We start from the raw sequence: 21,349 nt of genomic DNA on the forward strand, positions 1-21,349 counted from the left end.
TTTCTTGAGCCCAAAACACAAGTTGTTTCCAATTAAAAAGAAAAACGCAAATCTCTAGAATAAATAAGAAGGAAAAATTCAAAATAAAAAAGTCTTTACACAGCACATCTTATTCCTCATTCTCTGGCAGTTTGGTATCCCACTCTGTCCAAAATTTCTCCTCTTCCCATACCTATCTCCAAAAAAAAAAAAAAAAAAAAAAAAAAAAATCTTGATTTTCAAGTGGGGTTTTTCTTCTTTCTTAACAAAAAACCACCATATGGGAGATTACAGATCAAAATCTTATGCTGATGGTGGGATGCAAATTGAGAAATATTATGAACCCCAATTTAGTTCTAATGATTTGAGGTCTTACAGTGTTTCTTCATATGCATCTACTGTTGGTGCACCACCTCTCCCACCTCCAACTCAGTTGAAGAAAGGGAAGAGTACTAGTGGCTCAACTTCAAAGTCTTGGAGTTTCAATGATCCTGAGTTTCAAAGGAAGAGGAGAGTTGCTAGTTATAAAGTTTACTCTGTTGAAGGCAAGGTTAAAGGTTCTTTGAGGAGGAGTTTCAGATGGTTTAAAGACAAGTATACACAGGTTCTCTATGGATGGAGGTGATTGTGATTTATCAAGGTTGTTCAATTTTTTTTTTAACTTGTTTTTGTGCTTTTTATAGTTGTTTTGATTGATCAAAATGGTATATTTTATAGACGTGGATTTTCTTGTTGTGAATGAATTTCCTTTTCTTACATTATTGGGTTTCTTTTGACTACTTGATTGTGATTTTCAATACCTTGGATTGTTAAATATGGATACTTTATCATCACTCAGTGGTCAATTACGTCTTTGAAATGGATTATTTGTTAAATTCGCCTTCCAGGAGTAGTTGGGGGTTATATTTATGAATTATTCTTAAATGCCGGTTTACTGCCTAATGATGATGCCTGTCGCCTTTCTCCTGATAAAAATGTAGTCTTTATTTTTCCGTCTAATTTAAATCTACTGACAGCATAAATTTATTTTATTCATTGAGTGTAATTTAACCGATTATAACTGGTTGCCTGTCTTATTTTCAGGTTTCAATTTACCTCTATATTCATTTCTTATGTGCGTGATAGCGTAGAATTTTCATATACGGGTGTGTTCGATACGAAGGAAAGTGTTTTTCATGAAAAATGTTTCCTTGGAAAATGATTTTTAGGAACGTTTCTTATTTATTTTCTTGCGTTCGGTACAGAAGAAAAAAAAATATATTCCTAAAAACATTTATGTATAATCTAGATAAAATACTATGGAAGGTGGAAGTGGAAGGTAGGGGTGTGTGGTGGTGGTGGAGATGGGGGCTAAGGTGGTAGGGTTGAAAATGAGGTGTGCAGGAGGACAGGAAGGAGTGGATTTCAATTAGAAAGTCATTTTACTCATTTTGTAAGGAACTTATTTAGTCTGAGAAAATGATTTTCACAAATTGTGACCAACCAAATATAAAAAAATTGAAAAAATATTTGCCTCTGAATGAACACACCCTATGTCGGAGCTGCTTGAGAACTGTGAATCAGCCTTCTGTACTTTTTAATTTGTTAACCAACTATCCTTGCTCATGGTTCTTGCCAAATGTGTTGGAGATACAAATTCTATTACCAACTTTAATGTTTGTTTTGTTATCTGTTCTGCAAAGTCACAATCTGTTTATTCATTTATCTTATTGCTATTTTAATCTTTTTATAAGTGGATTTATTGGAATTTACCTCCTCAATTAGTTCTTCCCTTGTACTCTGTTCTGTCGTTTATTTTTTCTGTTTTATTCATTAGTCTTTCATTCTCTTTCTGGCATTTTATCTCTCGCGCGCATATATATATATATATATATATATATATATATATATATATATATATATATATATATATATATCCCACAAGGATATATACTGAAGTATAATTTTGGTTACTATATGTTAAAATTTGTATAGCTTTTCTTTTGATCCATTCTCATTTTACAAATCAAATGTCGGTATCATGATATTTTGTTGGTGATTCATTGCCAGGCACATCCAACTGTTTAGAACTATTTTTACCCGGAATATCTCTCGATTAAGGCATTTCATCTTATCTGCTGGGATGCCTTTCTCCAATTTAGAAATCAAATTCTTCTAAATCCAAAAGGAAAATGCTTGTCTCATCAGACAATTGTTTCTCATATTTTCTTGTAACAAGTAGCGCAAATTCGCTGATTTGCACTTCGCTTAGATGCAGCCATATTGATATACTCATCCGTTTTAACTTTTCTTTGCAATGCTTTCGATGTTTAATGTACACAAATGGTCAATGCAGTGCCTTATTAGTAGTTACCTACAGTCTAAAAAACCGGTTCGGTCTGTTTGGTTTTCCTATCTCTTGCGAGTGTTCTGGACATTCCTTGCTCATTATCAGACAATCACTTATTTACAAATTTTGTGTGGGAAAAATCGTTAAGTTCATTCCATACCGGACCAGGCCGGAATAGGGTTATATACATTTTTTTTTTGCGTGGATTGCCCTTTATTTGGGTGGTCTTTATGTTTGCCCTTCAAATTTGTGGTCTTTAAGGTTTGCCTTAAGTGAGAACCCCTTGGTCACGGTTCAAACCGCTTCCTCAGTGAAAATTTAATTTTTTTTTTGCAAGGTAGAAGTTGTAAAAAAAGGCAGAATTTTTGCCTTAAGGCGTGCGGCTGCATGGGGCGAAATTTGCAGTGCACTGAAAGTAGTTATAACTTTGTCTTTTTTTTGAACTTACGCCTTGCTTTTTTTTTTTTTAATTTTTGCAGTGGGGGTTTGAACCGGTGAAAACCCGATTCTGGGATGGGCAAACTTTAAAGACCACCATTTTGAAGGGCAAAACTTAAATACCACCCCGTAATAAGGGCATTCCTGCTAATTGCCCATTTACATTCTCATTATGAGAAGGGGTCATTCGGGCTTATCTAAATATATACTATGTTTACATATGGAGATGCGTTGGTGGTGAAATGGTAGACACGCAGGGGCGAATTTAATAAGTAATTTTAGGGCACGTAAATATATGGCTTCTCCGTAAAATTAGATATTTTATGTATATATTTTTTAAAATTGGTATATTATTACCTACTGGAACACATACTATAAGAAGGTTAAATGGTGCACTTGGTTGAAGGTTGAGTTGTTTACCAAGAGAACTAGGGATTAATTCTCACTAAACTCACTTTTTTTTAGTAGTGAACTCATATTCTAAAAATTCTAAATTCGCCTCTGTAGACACGCGAGACTCAAAATTTTGTGTTCGGATTACAAGAGTCTATTATATGCAGCCATACCAAGTATTTGCAAGAGGTTGTTTTCATTTCTGCAATATCCAAATTACGGTCTAATTTTTTTAAAAAGTGGTCAACTTTCAAATTAATTCAGTAAGCTGAAACCAATTAGTTGAGATGTGAGATAGTGGCTCCGATTAGCTTGGAATTGAGACAGTTGATTGGTTTCACTTTGATAGAGTATCTGATTCGAAACTAAGTAGGCGTTTGGTCATAAAAATAAAATAAAAATTCACTTTTTTTATAATCTTAAAGTTGAAGTTGTGTTTGATCATAATTTTTGTAAATAGTATTTTTTATTGAAATGTACTACTTATTTGGGTTGTGAAAAAACTGTTATCATAGAATAACATAGGCTAGATTGAAAAGGTGTTGATGATGACAACATAGCAGGATTGGGGCTTTCTGTCCAACCTGTTTTTTGATATGATTTGTACGTATATCACTTTGATAAATAATACAGTTTTAATGACAAACAAAAAAAATTAAAAAAAATAACACAAAAGTCAATTCCCCTTAGCACTAGTCACATGCATGTTCCCTATATGCCTACCTTATCGCAGTTGTGGATTTAGGTGTCTTGGGCCTCTAAGGGGAACTTTGTTATGCTGTTATGTGTAGGAGAAGAAGCAAACATGGAAGGTTTGAAACTCATTTCCTGAATAAATTATTTATTTATTCTCTTTCAATAAAGAAAAGACTTTTGGAACATGGGAGGTGAATAAAACTAAAGCTCAAAAGTTTGGATATTTTGAAGATTGAATCGTTCATATTTATTTTACAACTTTTGTTTTTACATCTTCAAAAAAGATGTTTCGAATTAGGGAGGAAGCTTTTCTTATTTACTATTCATTGTAGATATTATGTTTTGTATTTTTTTTTTTTTTTTTGTAATCTTCAAGTGCAATTCCACTTTGTTTATTAAAGTAAGTAATGGCGATGATCTTATCAAACCATTAAATTATGTTTCCACGTTATCATACTAATGTTAGACTAAAATGTTGATAAACCCGTGAATAAGAGTTTAATATTACAGTCATATTTCTCTATAACACCATCCGCATATAGCAGCGTTTCTCTATAATAGTCAAGTTTTGTTGGAATTGATTTTTTTATGTTATATTTTACATTTTTTATGTTACAATTTACTTTTCTATAACAACATTTTACCTATAACAACAATAACCTACTTTATAACAATACATTCTTTATAAAATTACCCCTCATATAACAATCATTTTTTTTTTTGCTAATATAATAATTAACCATCTTTATAAAAATAGAATAACTATGATTACTAATAATAAGTGTAGAGATTTTGACCAACTATTTGATCCTTTAATACACTATTTATAGCAAAGAATATCATATGAATATATATATATTTTCATTATTAAAAGATTTTCCTAGTGTGATTAAGCTAAGAATTTGGCAATTAAAAATGAAAAATTAAATTTTATGTATCTTTTTGCCTATAACAGCGAAATATCATGTAACACCTCGCACCTTTACACTAAGTTATGTTCATGGTTCAGGACTTAGAAAACCAGACGGGGAGTGTTAGGATTAAAATTTCGTTTCAGTTTAGCGATCTACGTTTTTACGTTAGGTTTTATGGACCGTAATTTGTTTTACGGCCTATAAAACGGATTGTAAAAGAACCCCAGGAGACCCAGCTCACAGTAACTGATTTACGGTGGGTTTTATGGTCCGTATAATTTTATGGACCATACTTTGTACCGTAGAATATTTTACGGTCCGTCTTTTGGACCGTAAAAGAGAAGGAGGAATATCGAGTCACTGTAACCGATTTACGGTCACCTTGCACGGACCGTAAACCTGTAACTAATTTACGGTGGGTTTTACGGTCCGTATAATTTTATGGACCATACTTTGTACCGTAGAATATTTTACGATCCGTCTTACGGTACCTTTTACGGATCGTAAACCATTTTACGGACCGTAAAAGGTACCGTAAATCAGCCTGACGACTGAACAATGTATAAATGCGTTTTTCAGTTCTTTTTCCATATTTTCATTCTCTCCAAGCCCTAGAACGAAATTCTTCTCCTCTCCTCATCCTACTACATCAAGTTAAGTCTACTTTAAGCATTCCAAGTGAATTCCAACATATATTCTTGAGTATTAAATAGGAATTCAATGTTCTAAACCTAGGGTTTTCAAGAAACCCACCACAAGGATTCAAGATTAAAGCTTTTGAATTTCTCCTTCAAGTTCAGACCTTTTTACAAGTTTTGGAGCGATTTAGGTATGTAGGATTTCTATCCATGTGTGAGAACATCATTGTTCTTCCCCACACCACGTTCATCCATGAAAACACGTAGTTCCATAAAACTAGGGTTTCTATTATAAATTCCTGATAACCCTAAGTTACAAGTATCATGTTATACCATTTTAGTATTATTATTCGTTATTGTATTCTTGATATTCTATTTTGGTTATTGAGAATCCGTCTGTAATCCATGAATACCCGTGATTTTCATCCCACGGGTTCTTAAATACAAGATATGAACTATTATGCTTATTTTTTAATGAAATTCTACATGCATCCATGTTTTCATACAAGTTACACTACATACTTATATTCATGCTATACTATATTCACGAATCATGTTTACAAGCCATGTTTATGAACCAAGTTTACAAGTCATGCTTACAAGCCATGTTATACAGACCATTGGCCTAGATGCCAACTATATCCATGTTTATGTTTTTGGAGAGTAGCATAGGTTTACCGAGAAGGCTCAGATAGCCTGAAACTATGTATGCCAACATAGGGAAGGGTCGATCTGCCCAGATTAGGACGATACCTTTAGACAATTGAATTGGATCCATTTTCATGCTTATGTCTCATACCCTGGCAAGGTGTGGGGCTGCTCTGCTGGTTAGGCCAGGTACCATACTGCACATACCCACGTGGTGATTTCATGTGTCGGTTATGCTACGACTCTCCCACCAGATATATATATATAAAATATTTTACTCATGTTATACATTTACTCATGTCAGATGATGCTCATGTTCAGCTTACAACTTACAGTTTCAGTTCTATTATTTCATGTGCCATGCTTATTTCATTCAGTTACTTTACATACCAGTACAATTTGAATGTACTGACGTCTCCTTTTATTTGCCTGAGGGCCTGCATTTCACGATGCAGGTTTACAGGACGATGGATCAGCTCGTTAGGACTTTGCACGTACCGGCAATTGGTGAGCCCCATCTCATTCAGGGGTTTATCTCTATTTATATTTATTTTAGTTAGCAGTGAGACTCATGTAAGAGGTTTCATAGACTAGATTAGTTCAGTTATGCCATGTCAGATGCTTAGAGTCGTATAGCTAGTATTGGCTCAGCATTTATTATATATTTTCAGACTTATGATTATTTAATCTCATGTTTTACTCTCACCACGCATGTTTATATTATATTTTCTAAAAATTAGGTGGCGACTCTTTTAAAACAAAGTCCTGGCGACTTTTTCAAACAAAGTCCGAAAGAGCATCAACGATTTCGAAGTAACTTTCCGAGGGCTAACCCCGCCCGCGAAAATGCGAACCGTTACACCTATTACATTCATTAAAGTTGACACAAAAGAGAATCTGTTTCTACTCCTGAAATGACTTTTGGAATAGGCATTGACACTGGTTGTCACGACCCAAAAATGATAGCCATGATGACACCTATTCTCCACCTGATGGGTAAGCCAAAACAAACCAAGTACCAACTCCTTTAATTGAATTAAGCCAAAAATAAAGAGATAAAAAACATTATCCAAATACTAAGTCTTTTATAAAGAAACAAGTGTTGGAAACAATCAAGATTGGTGTCATGTGTGTAACGGTTCACATTTTCACGGGCAGGGTTAGAGCTCGGAAAAGCTACTTCGAAATCGTTAGTGCTCTTTAGGACTTTGTTTTAAAAGAGTCGCCACCTAATTTTTAGAAAATTAGGAAAACCAGTTTTAAAGGGTTTATTCATACACCATGAAAAATCCTTCTTAATCCAAAGTTCAGGTAAGGGTTTTGGTGATCCCCTAGGGAAGGTGTTAGGCACCCTAGTATTAAGGATCCGTGCTATACAGTTGACCTTCGAATTCCAATGTGTGAGTATTTGCATGAATTGTTTATTTGGTGTTTATTTCCCGTAAAAGTTTTTCATTATGCATATCATTTTTTGAAAAGAATTGAATGTATTCCCTTTACATATAGGGTATTTAGGTTCGGATTTATAATATCCGGATACAATTAGTTCCTTTCATATATAAGGATAGTAGTAATTTTTGTAAAGATAAAAAGTTCATTTAAAGTATGGGATAAATAAATTTTGTCCATGCCTAACTCATACATGGTCTGGGTTAATCCGTTTAATATGTTTTTAGAACGTCCTTATCTAAAACTTTATGTTTACAAATGGTTTATACGGATTCAATTTATAAGAGGTTCGTTTATACAATCCAATTATCTTTTGGTCCTGGAATTTTATCTTAAAGCCCAATGGTCTGTAAAATAAGAGTAACATTTTTGACATGGGCTTTGGCCAAAATTTATGTTCTTTTTTCGGAAAAATTAGTTAAGGTCTGTTGGGTTTTTCAGGCCAAAATTTCATTTCTTCCTTTAACTACTAGGCTCAGCCCAAAACATGTTTTCTCTCATCTTTTCTGAAAATTTTGGTTAAGTTGGACCTTAAAAATGTGATTTTCAGTTTGGGCCCTAGACCTCAAAACTTCCATTTTTTCAACTGGGTCTTAGCTTAGAAAAACTTGCGTTTGGTATGTATATATATATATATATATATATATAAAAATATATTTTATATATATATATAACTTGGTTTTTAATCCAAAGAAAGAACTCGTTTCTGGCATTTAAAAGCATACCATATTTATGTGCAATTTGGAAGTTATTTTTTTTGCCTGGACTTAGAAGAAATCCTTTCGGAAAACTGAGTTTAAAACAAGAAAACGTTCTTTTGTTTAAAAAAGGAAAAACGTCAAACTTGGTTTTTTCTTCGCTTAGGAAAATGATAACAATTTTTCAGTAGATAGACTAATCCTTCTCATTCTTTTACTGATTTACTTAGCCGTTTTATCCTTTCAAAAAATCATTTATACTATGCCGAGTTTTAAAAATCGTGTCGGGACCTAAGTCGAACTAAACGACATATGTACCGTTTGCCTAAGATGTCTAGTTCAAACCATAAATGATTCCAATAATAGTGTGAGTTTGTTTTACAACATACAAATACAACACTTTAATCAATAAAGAAACTGACATGCTAAAATTTAAAGGAGGAGGGATAGACTAGGGGTGTACCAAACCCCTAGTTAACCATTTTTACCCATGGTTGGGCCTTCATGTCATTCTCACCCATGACTGGGCCTTCAATAATATTAGCTTCCTTTTTCTCTTCTTGGACTTTAACATTTTCGAAGGAATTTCCCTATTGGGCCAAGGTGGCTGGACTTCGGCCCAAATGGCCATGTGGCGAGAGGAGGGAAAGGAAAAAGGACACAAGTTGTTATCACTTGTATAGTTATACACACATATATATACATGTATATCAAATTTGTTACAAAGTGCACAATTAAAGGACTTCATCATATACTATTGGCTTCACCGAATTGCAACTCATGCCATACAAAGGGAAAAGGTTGTCACCACTCTTATTCCCGACGCCGCACAAGTTCCAAGGGGTTTCATGAACCCCAGGCATGGCTGGACATCGGGGAATGGCTAAGACCTATCCCCCCAAACCACCTCAACTCCCCAAACCAGTGTTGCCATAGTATACAATCAGAGCCCCAAAATTGTGCACAAGCATCATCACATAGGGAAGTAATTTAATACAAACAATAACTAAAGTAAACTCAAAGTCATGGCAAGGAGACTGAGACAGATATTGTGATGCAATGATGTATAAGAATAACATAACAGCTTCAAAACACTTAGTCAATAGGTGATACAAACAAAACCATCCTTTTTTCCTTTGTATTTGGGGTTTAATGAAAACTGGCTCCTTTTTCTAATTAATCCTGAGCTGGGCTAAGCCCAACTGCCCTCTAAAAGAGAATCCATTTGAAAGTTTAGAGCTTAGGTGAAATTTCTATCTCTTTTATTCATGTATGCATGCTGCCTATAACTAAGCCTGTTCCCTTATATACACATGGTATACTTATGATATGCACATGTGATGTGTGTACCAAGTGTATACCATATGTATATTCCTCTTCCTTTTCATTAGCCTATGCATATTCTGTGCATATTCATACTCTATATGTTTAACTTTAAGCCTCCAGAACATTTCATTCACCTAATTAATCCTTATTCCTCGGAATAGTGTTCAAAGATAAAACTAAAGCTATTTTAAGTCTAACTTAACTCTTATACATGTCAAATAAATGATTCACCAGCTTCACATGTTAGCAGACCTCATAGTAGCAAGTGTGAGAAATAATTAATACAATTAACAAACACAAGAGAGAGATGCGGGTAAAGAGAAAATCCTATAATCTTATAATCACCAAAAAAGGGTTGGAACACCAAAAAATCTGAACTAAAACAACATTAAATGAATTGAGACTCTGCAAATTTATATTCTTAGGAAAACCCACATAAATGAACCTTTGTTTCAGTCAAATAGTAGTAAGAGCATGTGCACATCAAGATTTCATGTGAATTGCCACTTGACTAAAAAAAAAAAGGAAATGAGCAATGCATGTCGCCAAGTCTTACAGAAAAAAGAATGGCATAAGGTTTTAAACACAACTCTTTGCAACTGAGGATTTTTTTTAAACTCCTAAAATGACACTTATTATCAACAGCCTTAAACTAGTCCATTTCCCTTAGAAAGAAAGCAAAAATCACCCTATTGAAACAACCAGTTTCTTTTTCCTAATTTCCTAAGTTCCTTTAGACATTTAAACAAGTTAACTTTTCCCACCCTTTTCTATTTCCAACCTTTGATAAAATGGTGAGATTTAAGGAAGACCAATGCACCCTCATGACAGGAATGCCCCCATGGTCCATAGGCTGTGTCATGACACCCCTCATTTGGAGGTTAGGTACTATGAGTCAAGCTAAGCTTGACTCTTCCCTACCCACTCTTGAGGTGTCTTAAAAAGACCACCCTATGCCAAGTGGTTCAAACTATTTTAAGAGTACTCACAACATCCTCCAACAATAACATTAAACCAATTACAACTTATCACTATTTCATTTTTGACACAGACTCAATATTCAGTTATTTCATCCCATAGTTCTAAACATGATAAGATTTTAAACACACCAACAGTATAGAGACAAACCTTATTAAACAGAGTACAACTTTACCTTTTCAATCCAAATTACACTATAATGCACATTAAAGTATGAATGCAACAGTTCAGGTTCAAGAGTAAGGATTCTCACCAACCTTATGTTAACTAAAATGTCCTCTTCCTAGATTCAAACTATAGCTAGAACCACCACATAGACAATCTAGGCATAAATACACCATGCAGGTTTTATTGAACATATCCATTCTTAAACAAACATGAAGCAAGCAAGTTGAACTCTGAAACATGGATCTAGGTCCTGATAGATAACTTACTCCCAGAACTTAGTTAATAGCAGTTTTTAATCCCTTAATTATGGTAGAAAATGTGACAGACCCTCACACTTTGTTTTAACTTGGTTTTAATAGCATAACTCTCAAAGGTTCCCTCCCAGGCATGGTAAACTACTTATAACCAAATATAAGGTCCCTGTGAATCCCACAGCCATGGGAATAAGGTTCAGGAGAAAAGGAAACCTCAGGGTCCTGAAAGAGAAACAGGGTAGGGTGAGGTCATCACCTCCCCATCCCTCTCCTGAATCTTGCTTTCAGTAAAAAGGGAACAAAGGCCCCACTGGTCACTACCTCCATTTCATGCCTAAGCTCACCCTTTACTCTTCCAAGGTAACTTCAACCCTTTACCTCATCCTCATACCTAATGGCAACCACCAAAACCTTGTGATTAAAACTAGTTTGACACTGCCTTTAAATTAAATCCCATCTAAACACATAGTTGACCATACAAGTTAACAATTTTAATCAACTCAGTCTATGGTCTCAACTATGCAAACTATTTTGAATTCTTTTTAGACATTACCACTTTGAAAAGATTTGAACATCTTACATTATGAGCTTAAGTTTAGACTGAACACCAACCCTTAGACTCAGATAGCTCCTTTTCACTGATTGGTCAATCATTTTTAACAGTCAAAGTGCATATTAGGACTCAATTATTCTTTTAAACCTCAGCAGATCCATTTTGAAAACTCAAACATGAACCAGACATAAAGGGAAGGGTCTGATGACATAAAAGTCCAGACTAAATTTTGCTTTAAATGACCAATTGTAGCACATAATCGTCCTAGTTGTATCTAGTGTCCGACTCATTTTAGATGATTTTACAACTTTTAAAACCTACACTAGCTTCTAATGGATCATTTGGGAACATGCTACCAAATAAATAAACCTTAATCCCAACCTTCATTTTTTAGAACTTCTATGTCATATTCTAGAGTTCTATTTGTTATATACCTACATTCAATATATAAGGTACAACTAGTCAAGGTCATTTTTTAAACCAATACAAGCATACATAAACCGACTAAGGTAGACTTAGACCTATTCAAATGTAATCAGACCCCAGGTAGTCTTACTCTAGTGCTTTAAACCACATCATGAGAACTCCTATAAGTATCTAGATTCTTTAAGATTTGTTTAAGTTCAATCATGATCCTTTACTTGTCCTAATCATGACTCATGCTATTTAATTGATATAGACAAAGTATATAGACTTAGGAAAGCATATTAAAGACTCAGATTTACACAGTCTCATCAAGAAAGCTAGTACTACCTTAAACTATTCAAGATGAATCACCACAGTACCTCAACAATCTCTTACATTCAAATAGGATTAATATTAGTCTAAAAGTTCATTAAAGTTACTATTATGAATCATGTAATCATATTTTTGTCATGTTTAAGGGTTGAGCAGCCAAACAGGAACTTCAACATCTAATAAAGCACACAACAATCTGTACATCCCTATCTATAGAACAACATCAATAAATTATCTAGACTCATACATTCAGTCCATATTAACAACCAATATTAAGGTTAAGCATGTACTTTTTGAAAATAAGGAAGTAATCTCTATTTCCAAACATCTAATGAACCTTAAGCATCACTTTTAGAGCAACACATTACTACTTAATTGTACCCAAGACAATCTAGCCACAAACAAACATCAAACAGATTATTATCACATAACAAAACTACTGAAAAATAACAAAAATAAGCAAAAAGGATAAAATGTTACCTTTTTAAAGTGCAGTCGTGGTCAAGATTGAACTTGAAAGCCTTTTGTGCTTCCAAAACCCACACTCAGCCACAACAAACTCAAAACAAGTAAGAAACAAATTTTTAGAACTAAGAAAAACCTCAACTTAAGTCAAAGTTTTAAAATTTTTATACTGAGAGGCTTGAATTCGAAGTTTCTAGCCTCTTTTAGTTTTTTCAATTTTTTTCTGACCTTTTTTCATGGTGAGGGTGGGGTTCTATTAAATAGAACCCCAAAAATTGTTCAAACCCTCAAAGTACCGATGTGGGACAACTAATCTTTCCCAGAAAATAAACTTGTAAAGCAAATCTATGGCTCAAAATGACTTAACAACAAATGAATGGCCAGATCTGAGCCTTATTCGACTCGATCCAAACCATTCACCCCCAACCAATGGAAATCGAGTAAAATGAACACAATACAACAAAATAAGATAGCAATAATCAACTTTGACTAAACAATTTCAAAGAAAAAGCAAAAGAAAAAGGGTCTATTACCGATTTTGAAAAGATCTGGGTAAAAATAGCCTTTGAATTAATTCATTGCACGTAAATAATGCGCAAAAGTTGTGCATCTTACACTTGCAAATGATTTTCCATTTTTGGGGGAGAGAGAGAGAGAGGAGAGTGCGGCGGCGGCTAGGGTTTTTGCAAGAGAAAAGAGAGAGAGAGAGAGAGAGAGGGAGAAGAGGAGAAGAGGGTCGTTTGGAATGAATAATAAGAGGGGATATACCCCTTTATCTGTATCAAGATTGGGCCGGGTCTTGGTCCGTTTTGGGCTGGACTCGGTCCAAGTCTTAAAAATAAGATTGGCCCTCTTTTTTTTTTGTATATATATATATATATATATATATATATATATATATATATATATATATATATATGTATATATAGAGTAAAAATAGGTAATTTAATAATCAGATAAAAATTAAAATTGATTATTGGTAATAATATTTTAATTATAAACAAATTAGGACATAATTAACCTATTAAAATAATTTAAAAATGGCCAACTGTGTTAATGGGCTTAATTTTGCGAATATGGCCCTGATTGATTTTAATCCAACTGATTATTTCAATTATGGCCACATTTGGCCTTAATTGATTTTAATCTAACTGGTTATTTCAATTATGGCCATATTTGGCCTAATTAGCAGATTTTAAAATTAAATTGCATTAATGACCTTAATTAATTTGAGCCAATGAATTTGGTTATTTCAATTAAGGCCATTAAGAGGCTAATTTTACAAAAATGACCCCAATTTCCTTAAACCATGAATTGGTTAAATTAATTGTGGCCATAACAAAATAATCAAATAATTTTAAAAATCAATTTGCAATAATGACCACTTAATTGATTAATTAAAACATTTATAGATAATTATAAATAATTTTGACAAATTACACAATTATACAAAATTAAAGATTAAGGGGTGAAATGGTTAATTATTTAAATTACTCAAACTCCTTGAATTGAAGGGAATAAAGTATTTGCTAATTTTGATTTTTGACAATTTAAACAATTAAATAAATGATTATTATTTTTAAACAAAATGCCTTTTTCTTTGATTAAATCTAACAAGTATCTCATAAATGTCATAAAAAGTACCAATTAATTTTAAAATAAATTTGATGTCATAAAAATCTTTTACCAATTTAAAGGGGTGAAATATTGACTTAAACAATTTATAAAAATTATTTAAACCCTTCAAGGTGCATAGCTCATTTTATTTATTTTTCAAGGACTTTGAGTGATTAAAATAAATTACGGGAGGTCAAAAATTAGGTGTCAACAACTACCTCTTCGGTGTTCGGGGATGGCGGGACCATCCCTGAGCAATGAAATTTGACTAACCCTAATTTTTGACTGACCCGACTCATTTCACCCTTTATCTTCATGCAATTTTCACATACGTGGCCGGACCCTAGTTTTTGGGTTTCCTACATATCTCAGGTTATATGAGAATTCAGGCCACTTGTAGTTCGACTCAACTAAGGACTTTTAAGTGATTCGGAAGGAAAGTCCTAAGATCCTCTTGTTGTGACCGGGGTTTCTCCGGACGACTGTTAGAATGTGACCGACTCTCTGGTCTTGAGCCCGCCTACATATCCCTGGTCTCTGGGAATCAGGTCACATGTAGTTCGACTTGCTGGAGAAGAGTATGTCCCTTATGCGGGAATACCTTCAGATTTCCCGGTGTGTGTCCGACCGGTCGCGATTTTTAGTAAATAAAACAAGACAAATTGTGGCTGAGTCTGAGATTGGATGGCTTTCAAATCCTGACCGGAGAGCTTGACTCTCATGGGCACCCTATCTTGACCGGTTGCGTAAGAAAAAGTTCCACGTTTGCTCCGCAATTTGTTGGATGCGGTTGACAAGCCGGCTCCTTTTGCGCGTGGCTGTGTGCCTTTTTTCTAGATTTGACAATATGCAGATATTCTTCATGAAATTTTAGATGAAATGGCCCTCTCGGCTATTTGCATGAATGGCCCTTTTGGCTTGTTTGAATGAATGGCCCTTTTGGCTTGTTTGAATGAATGGCCCTCTCGGCAATTTGTATGAATGGCTCTCTCGGTAGTTTGTATGAATGAATGGTCCTCTGATTTGTATGAAATGGCCCTCTTGGTTGTTTGTATGAATGGCCCTCTCGGCAATTTGTATGAATGGCCCTCTTGGAAATTTGATATGAATGGCCCTTTTGGCTTATTTGTATGAATGGCCCTCTCGGCAATTTGATATGAATGGCCCTCTCGGCTTGTTTGTATGAATCGCCCTCTCGGCTTGTTTGAATGAATGGCCCTCTCGGCAGTTTGTATGAATGGCCCTCTCGGAAGTTTGATATGAATGAATGGCCCTTTTGGTTTGTTTGAATGAATGGCCCTCTTGGCAATTTGTATGAATGGCCCTCTTGGCAATTAAATAAATGAATGGCCCTCTTGGCATGCAGATGACAGATATGGCCCTTGTGGCTGGATAATCTTTCTTTCGTCCATTGTATTGGTTGTTGACCCTTGTGGTCGGATATGCCCTTTTGTCCTTGTCATGACCCTTTTGGTCGTATATATCTTTATGCTCATTCATTGTGACCCTCTTGGTCTGATATATCTTTGTTGTTCACTCTTTTGTGTGACCCTTTTCGTCGGATTTGTCTTTATCACCCATTTTTGCTGTGACCTTTTTGGTCCTTCTTTGCTGGGCTGAGTTTTGCCTTTCGCCTTTGCTGTGAGTAAACCGGTTGGTGGCGTGCCCACTGTCCTGTAAAAAAAAAAACCTGCATCCACAAAAAAATTGTGAGTTTCCTAAGAAGCCGATTAGCGTCATTGTCTTCCCATCTGGTGTCTCCTCTTGATGCTCCTTTGAACCCTCTTGGGCTCGGTATTTCGAGAGATGTTTCTGGGATGTAATTATGCTATTTTTTTTTTTTTGAAAATTCAGAGTAAATTTTTTATAAAATGCACGTTGTTTTTTTTTCCTTAAAATAAATGTTTGTTTCGTTTTTATGTGTCATGATGTGTGTTTTCTTCGAACGAGGTTTTTCGATTCTTCCCGGAGGTATGATTGCTGACTTTTGCACTGGTAGAATTTTTGAGATCTTTCTCAAAAATTCTGCCCCAGTTTTAGGATTTGCTCTGAGTGACCCTTGCTTTGTCTTGTTATGTAGGAATTTTTGAGGTTCCCTAAAAAATTCTGCCCCAGTGTATTGCTTTACTTTGTCTCTTTCCTCGTTGACTGTTTCTGATAGGAATTTTTGAGGTTCCCTAAAAAATTCTGCCCCAGTGTAGGGTTGATGCTGGCTGATTCTTGTGCTGACCCTTACAAGCTTGATCTTGTTGATTTTTCTGCCTTATTGTCTCTGAGGTTTCCTAAGGGTTTCTTGGTTTTTTTCTTTCTTTTATGACGACCGAGCTCGAAAGCGCCTACGTATCCTGTCGCAGCAGGAATTCAAGTCGAACGTAGTTCGGAATAAAATAATTGAGTTTTGGTTTTACTAATAATGTGACCGGGTCCGATATGGACTGCCTACGTATCCCATTGTGGGGAAGTCAGGTCATTGCGTAGTTCATTACATAGATGATTTGTTTTTTTTTTCTATTCTATTACAAAGTATGATTACAAGCAAAAGGTACGATTACAAGGAAATAATAATGCGATTACAAGCAAATGGAATCCTAAACGTAGTATCTCTTGAACGCGTCTGCATTGATGGCTTTAGGCCACTCTTGTCCGTCCATCTCGGCTAGGACTATGGCTTATCCTGAGAGTACTTTCTTGACCATATACGGTCCTTGCCAGTTTGGTGCGAATTTTCCTTTATATTCCTCTTGGTGAGGGAAGACTCGCTTGAGCACGAGTTGTCCGATCAGGAAAAGTTGGGTTTTGACCCGCTTGTTGAAGGCTCGAGACATCCTTTGCCTGTACAGCTGTCCATGGCATACTGCCACCATTCTCTTTTCCTCTATCATGGCCAGTTGTTCATAACGATTTCTGACCCATTCTACATCTTTTAGCTCTGCCTCTGGGATGATCCTAAGTGAAAGGATTTCCACTTCTTTGGGTATGACCGTTTTCGTACCGTAAATAAGGAGGTATGGGGTTGCTCTAATGGAAGTTCGGGTAGTCGTTCTGTACCCTAACAATACCCCAACAAAGCATAAGGCAACTGCTCGTGCCAATTCTTGTAGTTGTCGACCATTTTTCTCAGGATTCTTTTGATGTTCTTGTTGGCAGCCTCTACGGCTCCATTCATCTGTGGCCGGTAAGCGGTAGAGTTTCTGTGGGTGACCTTGAATTGCTCACAGATGTCCTTCATCAAATGGCTGTTCAGATTGGCACCATTGTCTGTGATGATGGATTCCGGCACACCGAAATGACATATTAGATTGTTTTTGACGAAGTCGGCCACGACTTTCTTGGTCACCGATTTGTGGGAAGTCGCTTCCACCCATTTAGTGAAGTAGTCAATGGCGACTAAGATGAAACGATGTCCGTTGGAGGCCGAAGGCTCGATGGGTCCTATGACATCCATTCCTTATGCCACGAACGGTCAAGGGGAGCTCATCGCATGTAACTCTATGGGGGGAACCTTGATCAGATACCCGTGTATCTGACACTGATGGCACTTCTGCACGGATTTATAGGAGTCGTGTTCTCTGGTCATTTAGTAATATCCTGTCCTCAGGATTTTCTTAGCAAGGATGAATCCATTCATGCGGACCTGCGTGCACCTCTTTTAGCAATTTCGTAGCTTCTTTGGTGTCCACACACCTGAGCAACCCAAGGTCAGGGGTCCTTTTGTACAATACTTCTTTGTTCAAGAAGAACCCTTTAGAATCTTCTTCGCTCATGAGTATTTGATGGTGCAGTTGTCTATTAGAATGTGGATGTTTGGGAGAGGAAAGTTGTCTTTTGGACTGGCCCGGTTGAGATCTCGGTAGTCCACACAGATTCGAATCTTCCGTCCTTCTTGGGTACCGGCACTATGTTGGCCACCCAAGTGGGATAGGACGTCACCTCCACTATTCCAAACTTGATTTGTTTCTCTACTTCGTCCTTTATCCAGATACTCATGTCTGGTTTAAATGCTTGCATCTTTTGCTTAACCGGGGCAAAACCCTCTTTGATGGATAATATGTGGGACACTATTTCAGTGCTCAATCCCGGCATATCTGCGTATGATCAGGTGAAGGCGTCCACATATTCCTTCAACAGAGCTATGAACTCTTTTTTCTGTGGAGCTCCCAAGTGAGCACTGATTCGTGTCTCCGTGACATCCTATTCGTCACTGAGGTTGATCACCTCAGTTTCATCCATATTCGTACTTCTTCTTATCTTCTAATTCTTTGGCATCATTGTTGCTTCATCGTACTCCTCGTAAAGTTAGGTTTATTATTGTTCGTTATGCGTGGTTAGTTAGAAATTTTTTGTTAATATTATCTGATAAAGGTAGCAGTTTTATGTAGATCGAGGCTTTTCATTAATTCAAGAGTAATTGATTACAACTGTGGTCCTTGGTTCGGAACAACATCGGACCATTTCCATTTTTAAACATCACGAAGTAATTTAGAAAAGGCGATCATTCGGGCCTCAGCCAATATCTCCACTTTTGGCAAAAGATTTTAAGGAAAATCCATCTTTCAACCGAGAAGCCAAGAGGGTAGCAGATGTCCAATTGTTCAAGCACTCTCTTGGCCTCAGACTACGTATGGTGAGCTTCTCTTGGGTCTCTTCAATGATCGCGTAGCATCCCTCTTCTTGGAACAGCGAATCGAGACCCCCATCGATTTCTTCTCCATTCAGTATCGGCATCTTTCTGGGAAATGACTTGTATAAACCCAGAATCGGAAGAGGTAGATTCCTTGTTCTGGGTTCTCTTTTGGTAGCCTTTGTGAGTTTTCTTCATTGGGAGCATACCCTAGACCGAAGTGGTAATTTTCTTTTGGGATTGGCACAGGCTCTGTTATCCCTTCGAGGCCTCTTCCTGTTTCAAAACCACTTCTCAACATGGTGGAAGCAATCATTCTGGAGACTGCTGGCATAAGTTTATCGACCTCTTCTTCCGCATGGGTGGCCCCAACGTATTGTACCACATGAAAGTTTGATAGGTGGGGACTCCTCTCGATCACAGGTATGATGTTGTAAGGATACTTCTGAATATTCCTCTCAGCTGCAACTATAATTTTTCGTCCCTGCCATTTAAATTTTATGGCCTAACACAGAGTTGATGGGACTGCGCCGGCGGAGTGTATCCAGGGTCTTCCCAAGAGCATGTTATAGTTGGCTGTGATTGCCATGACTTGGAATTCCGCTGTGGAAGCGACAGGCCCAACTTGGATCTGTAGATCTACTTCTCCCAGGGAATCACTTTGGGATCCATCAAACCCTCTGACGTTCGTCCTGCTCTATCGAATTTTGCTCATGTCATAATCGAGCTTTGTCAATGTAGTGATAGGGCAAATATTGAGGCCCGATCCGTTGTCCACAAGCACTCTCCTTATTGTCTTGCCATGACACTCTACGGTGATGTTATGAGCTTTGCTGTGGGAGGTTTATTCTGTCGACAACTCCTCTTTTGAGAAGCAGATTTTGTGTTCCCCGATGATGTGGGTCACCAATCCAGCCAAGTCTTCATTGCTCGTATCAGCTGGTACGTGTGCATCATCCAACACTCTCATGAGGGACTGCCTGTATGATGGGGAGCTGCCCAATAATGACAACATCGATATTTGTGCCGGTGTCTTCTTCAAATGCTCAACGATGGAGTAGTCTTTTGGTTGCATGTGCCGCCAGAAATCTTCAGCTTTTCCTTCCGTTATTGCTCTCTTTTGGGTATTTTCTTTTCATGTAGCATTCTGAGCCAACTCTCTAGGAGTGTGATATCTCCCTGAGCAGGTCATGCCTTGAGCCATTGCTGTTTGCACCGTGATTTGCTCTTTTGGGGTATTTGCAACCTACTGTGCTGCCTGTGCTACCACGGGTGCTGGGACCAAAGTCCTGAACCTCGATGTAGCTTTGTGGCTCCCGTCTTTGGGATCAAGTCTTTGAAATTAAGGCACCCCTGGAGTGTGAGGGAGGCTACTATTTGTTCCAGGGATTCGACTGCTTTGGGGACCAATGCTCTACAAACTTTCCAGTCCTCGTCCATCTCAATCATGTGGACTCTGTTGTTTCCATGATTAGGTAATGGGCAAGGTGTTCACAGTAGGAGATGCGGTTTCCAAAGTGATTTCCCTTTCGTCGATCAGATCCTGGATTTTATGCTTGAGATTTATACAGTGTTCTGTGTTATGCCCATTTCCTCCTGAATGGTAGGCACAAGTCTAGAATCCCCCGTAGAATATGCATTTTTAAACATCTTTGGTTTTGGAGGACCCTTTTGGATCAGGCCTGTGGCTAATAGCCTTCGAAAAGCCGACCCCTAGGCTCGAGAAGTGTTGTGAATTCTCTTACTGGCTTCCTCTCAAAAGCAGGACATGGCGCATTGTATACTGGGGGTGGTGGTTGATTTTGGGTGGTTGATATGCTTATGGTGGGTTTTGTAGTGGCGGTGTTTGGTGATAGGTTTGGGGGCGGACACGCGGACACACAGACACTAGGCGGAGCCGTGTAAGCTGGTACAGTGGTAGTGAAGCTTGGTTGTGCGTAATATATAAGTGTTGGATTATAGGTAGGTGTGGAGTAATTTATGATGGGTGTAGTTATGTGGGAGGATTGCGGTTCTTTTAGGCTTGGGTTTGGAATGTGGGATATGCTTACCACGTCCTCTTTCTTCTTGCGGAAGATTCCTGCAGTAGCTTGTCCAGATGCCTTATTGAAGACACTAACTATTTTCCTGGATTTGAGACCATCTTCTATGGTCTCTCCCATTTTGACTAACTCAGCAAACGATTTCCCGGCCATGGACAATATTCTATTATAGAAATCCAGCTCCTGGATCTGATGAATACAAAGACTAGCTCTCCCTCACACATCGGTGGTTGTACACGGGCTGCCTCGGCCCTCCACCTGCTGGCAAACTCCCTATAGTTTTCTGTTGACTTCTGCTTGACCTTTTCAAGGTAGTAGCGGTCGGGTACCATTTCGACATTGAAGTGAAATCTCTCTATGAAGGATTCTGCCATGTCCTCCCAGGTGAGCCATTAGCGCATATCT

The 21,349-nt window shown here is 37.0% G+C and overlaps 1 protein-coding gene across 1 annotated transcript; it reads left to right on the forward strand.

The window, feature by feature from the left end:
- The first annotated feature begins 209 nt into the window (after window positions 1-209).
- On the forward strand, window positions 210-735 carry LOC132045467 (uncharacterized). The gene has a single exon (XM_059436061.1). It carries the CDS (start codon window positions 260-262, stop codon window positions 602-604), a length of 345 nt encoding a protein of 114 aa, XP_059292044.1. The 5' UTR covers window positions 210-259; the 3' UTR covers window positions 605-735.
- Window positions 736-21,349: the final 20,614 nt, after the last annotated feature.

This window comes from Lycium ferocissimum, unplaced genomic scaffold, assembly GCF_029784015.1.
Source record: "Lycium ferocissimum isolate CSIRO_LF1 unplaced genomic scaffold, AGI_CSIRO_Lferr_CH_V1 ctg673, whole genome shotgun sequence".
Taxonomy (NCBI): Eukaryota; Viridiplantae; Streptophyta; class Magnoliopsida; order Solanales; family Solanaceae; genus Lycium; species Lycium ferocissimum.

What these genes read in the sequence shown, in the direction of transcription:
- LOC132045467 (XM_059436061.1), top strand. Translation starts at nt 260, where the DNA reads ATGGGAGATTACAGATCAAAATCTTATGCTGATGGTGGGATGCAAATT.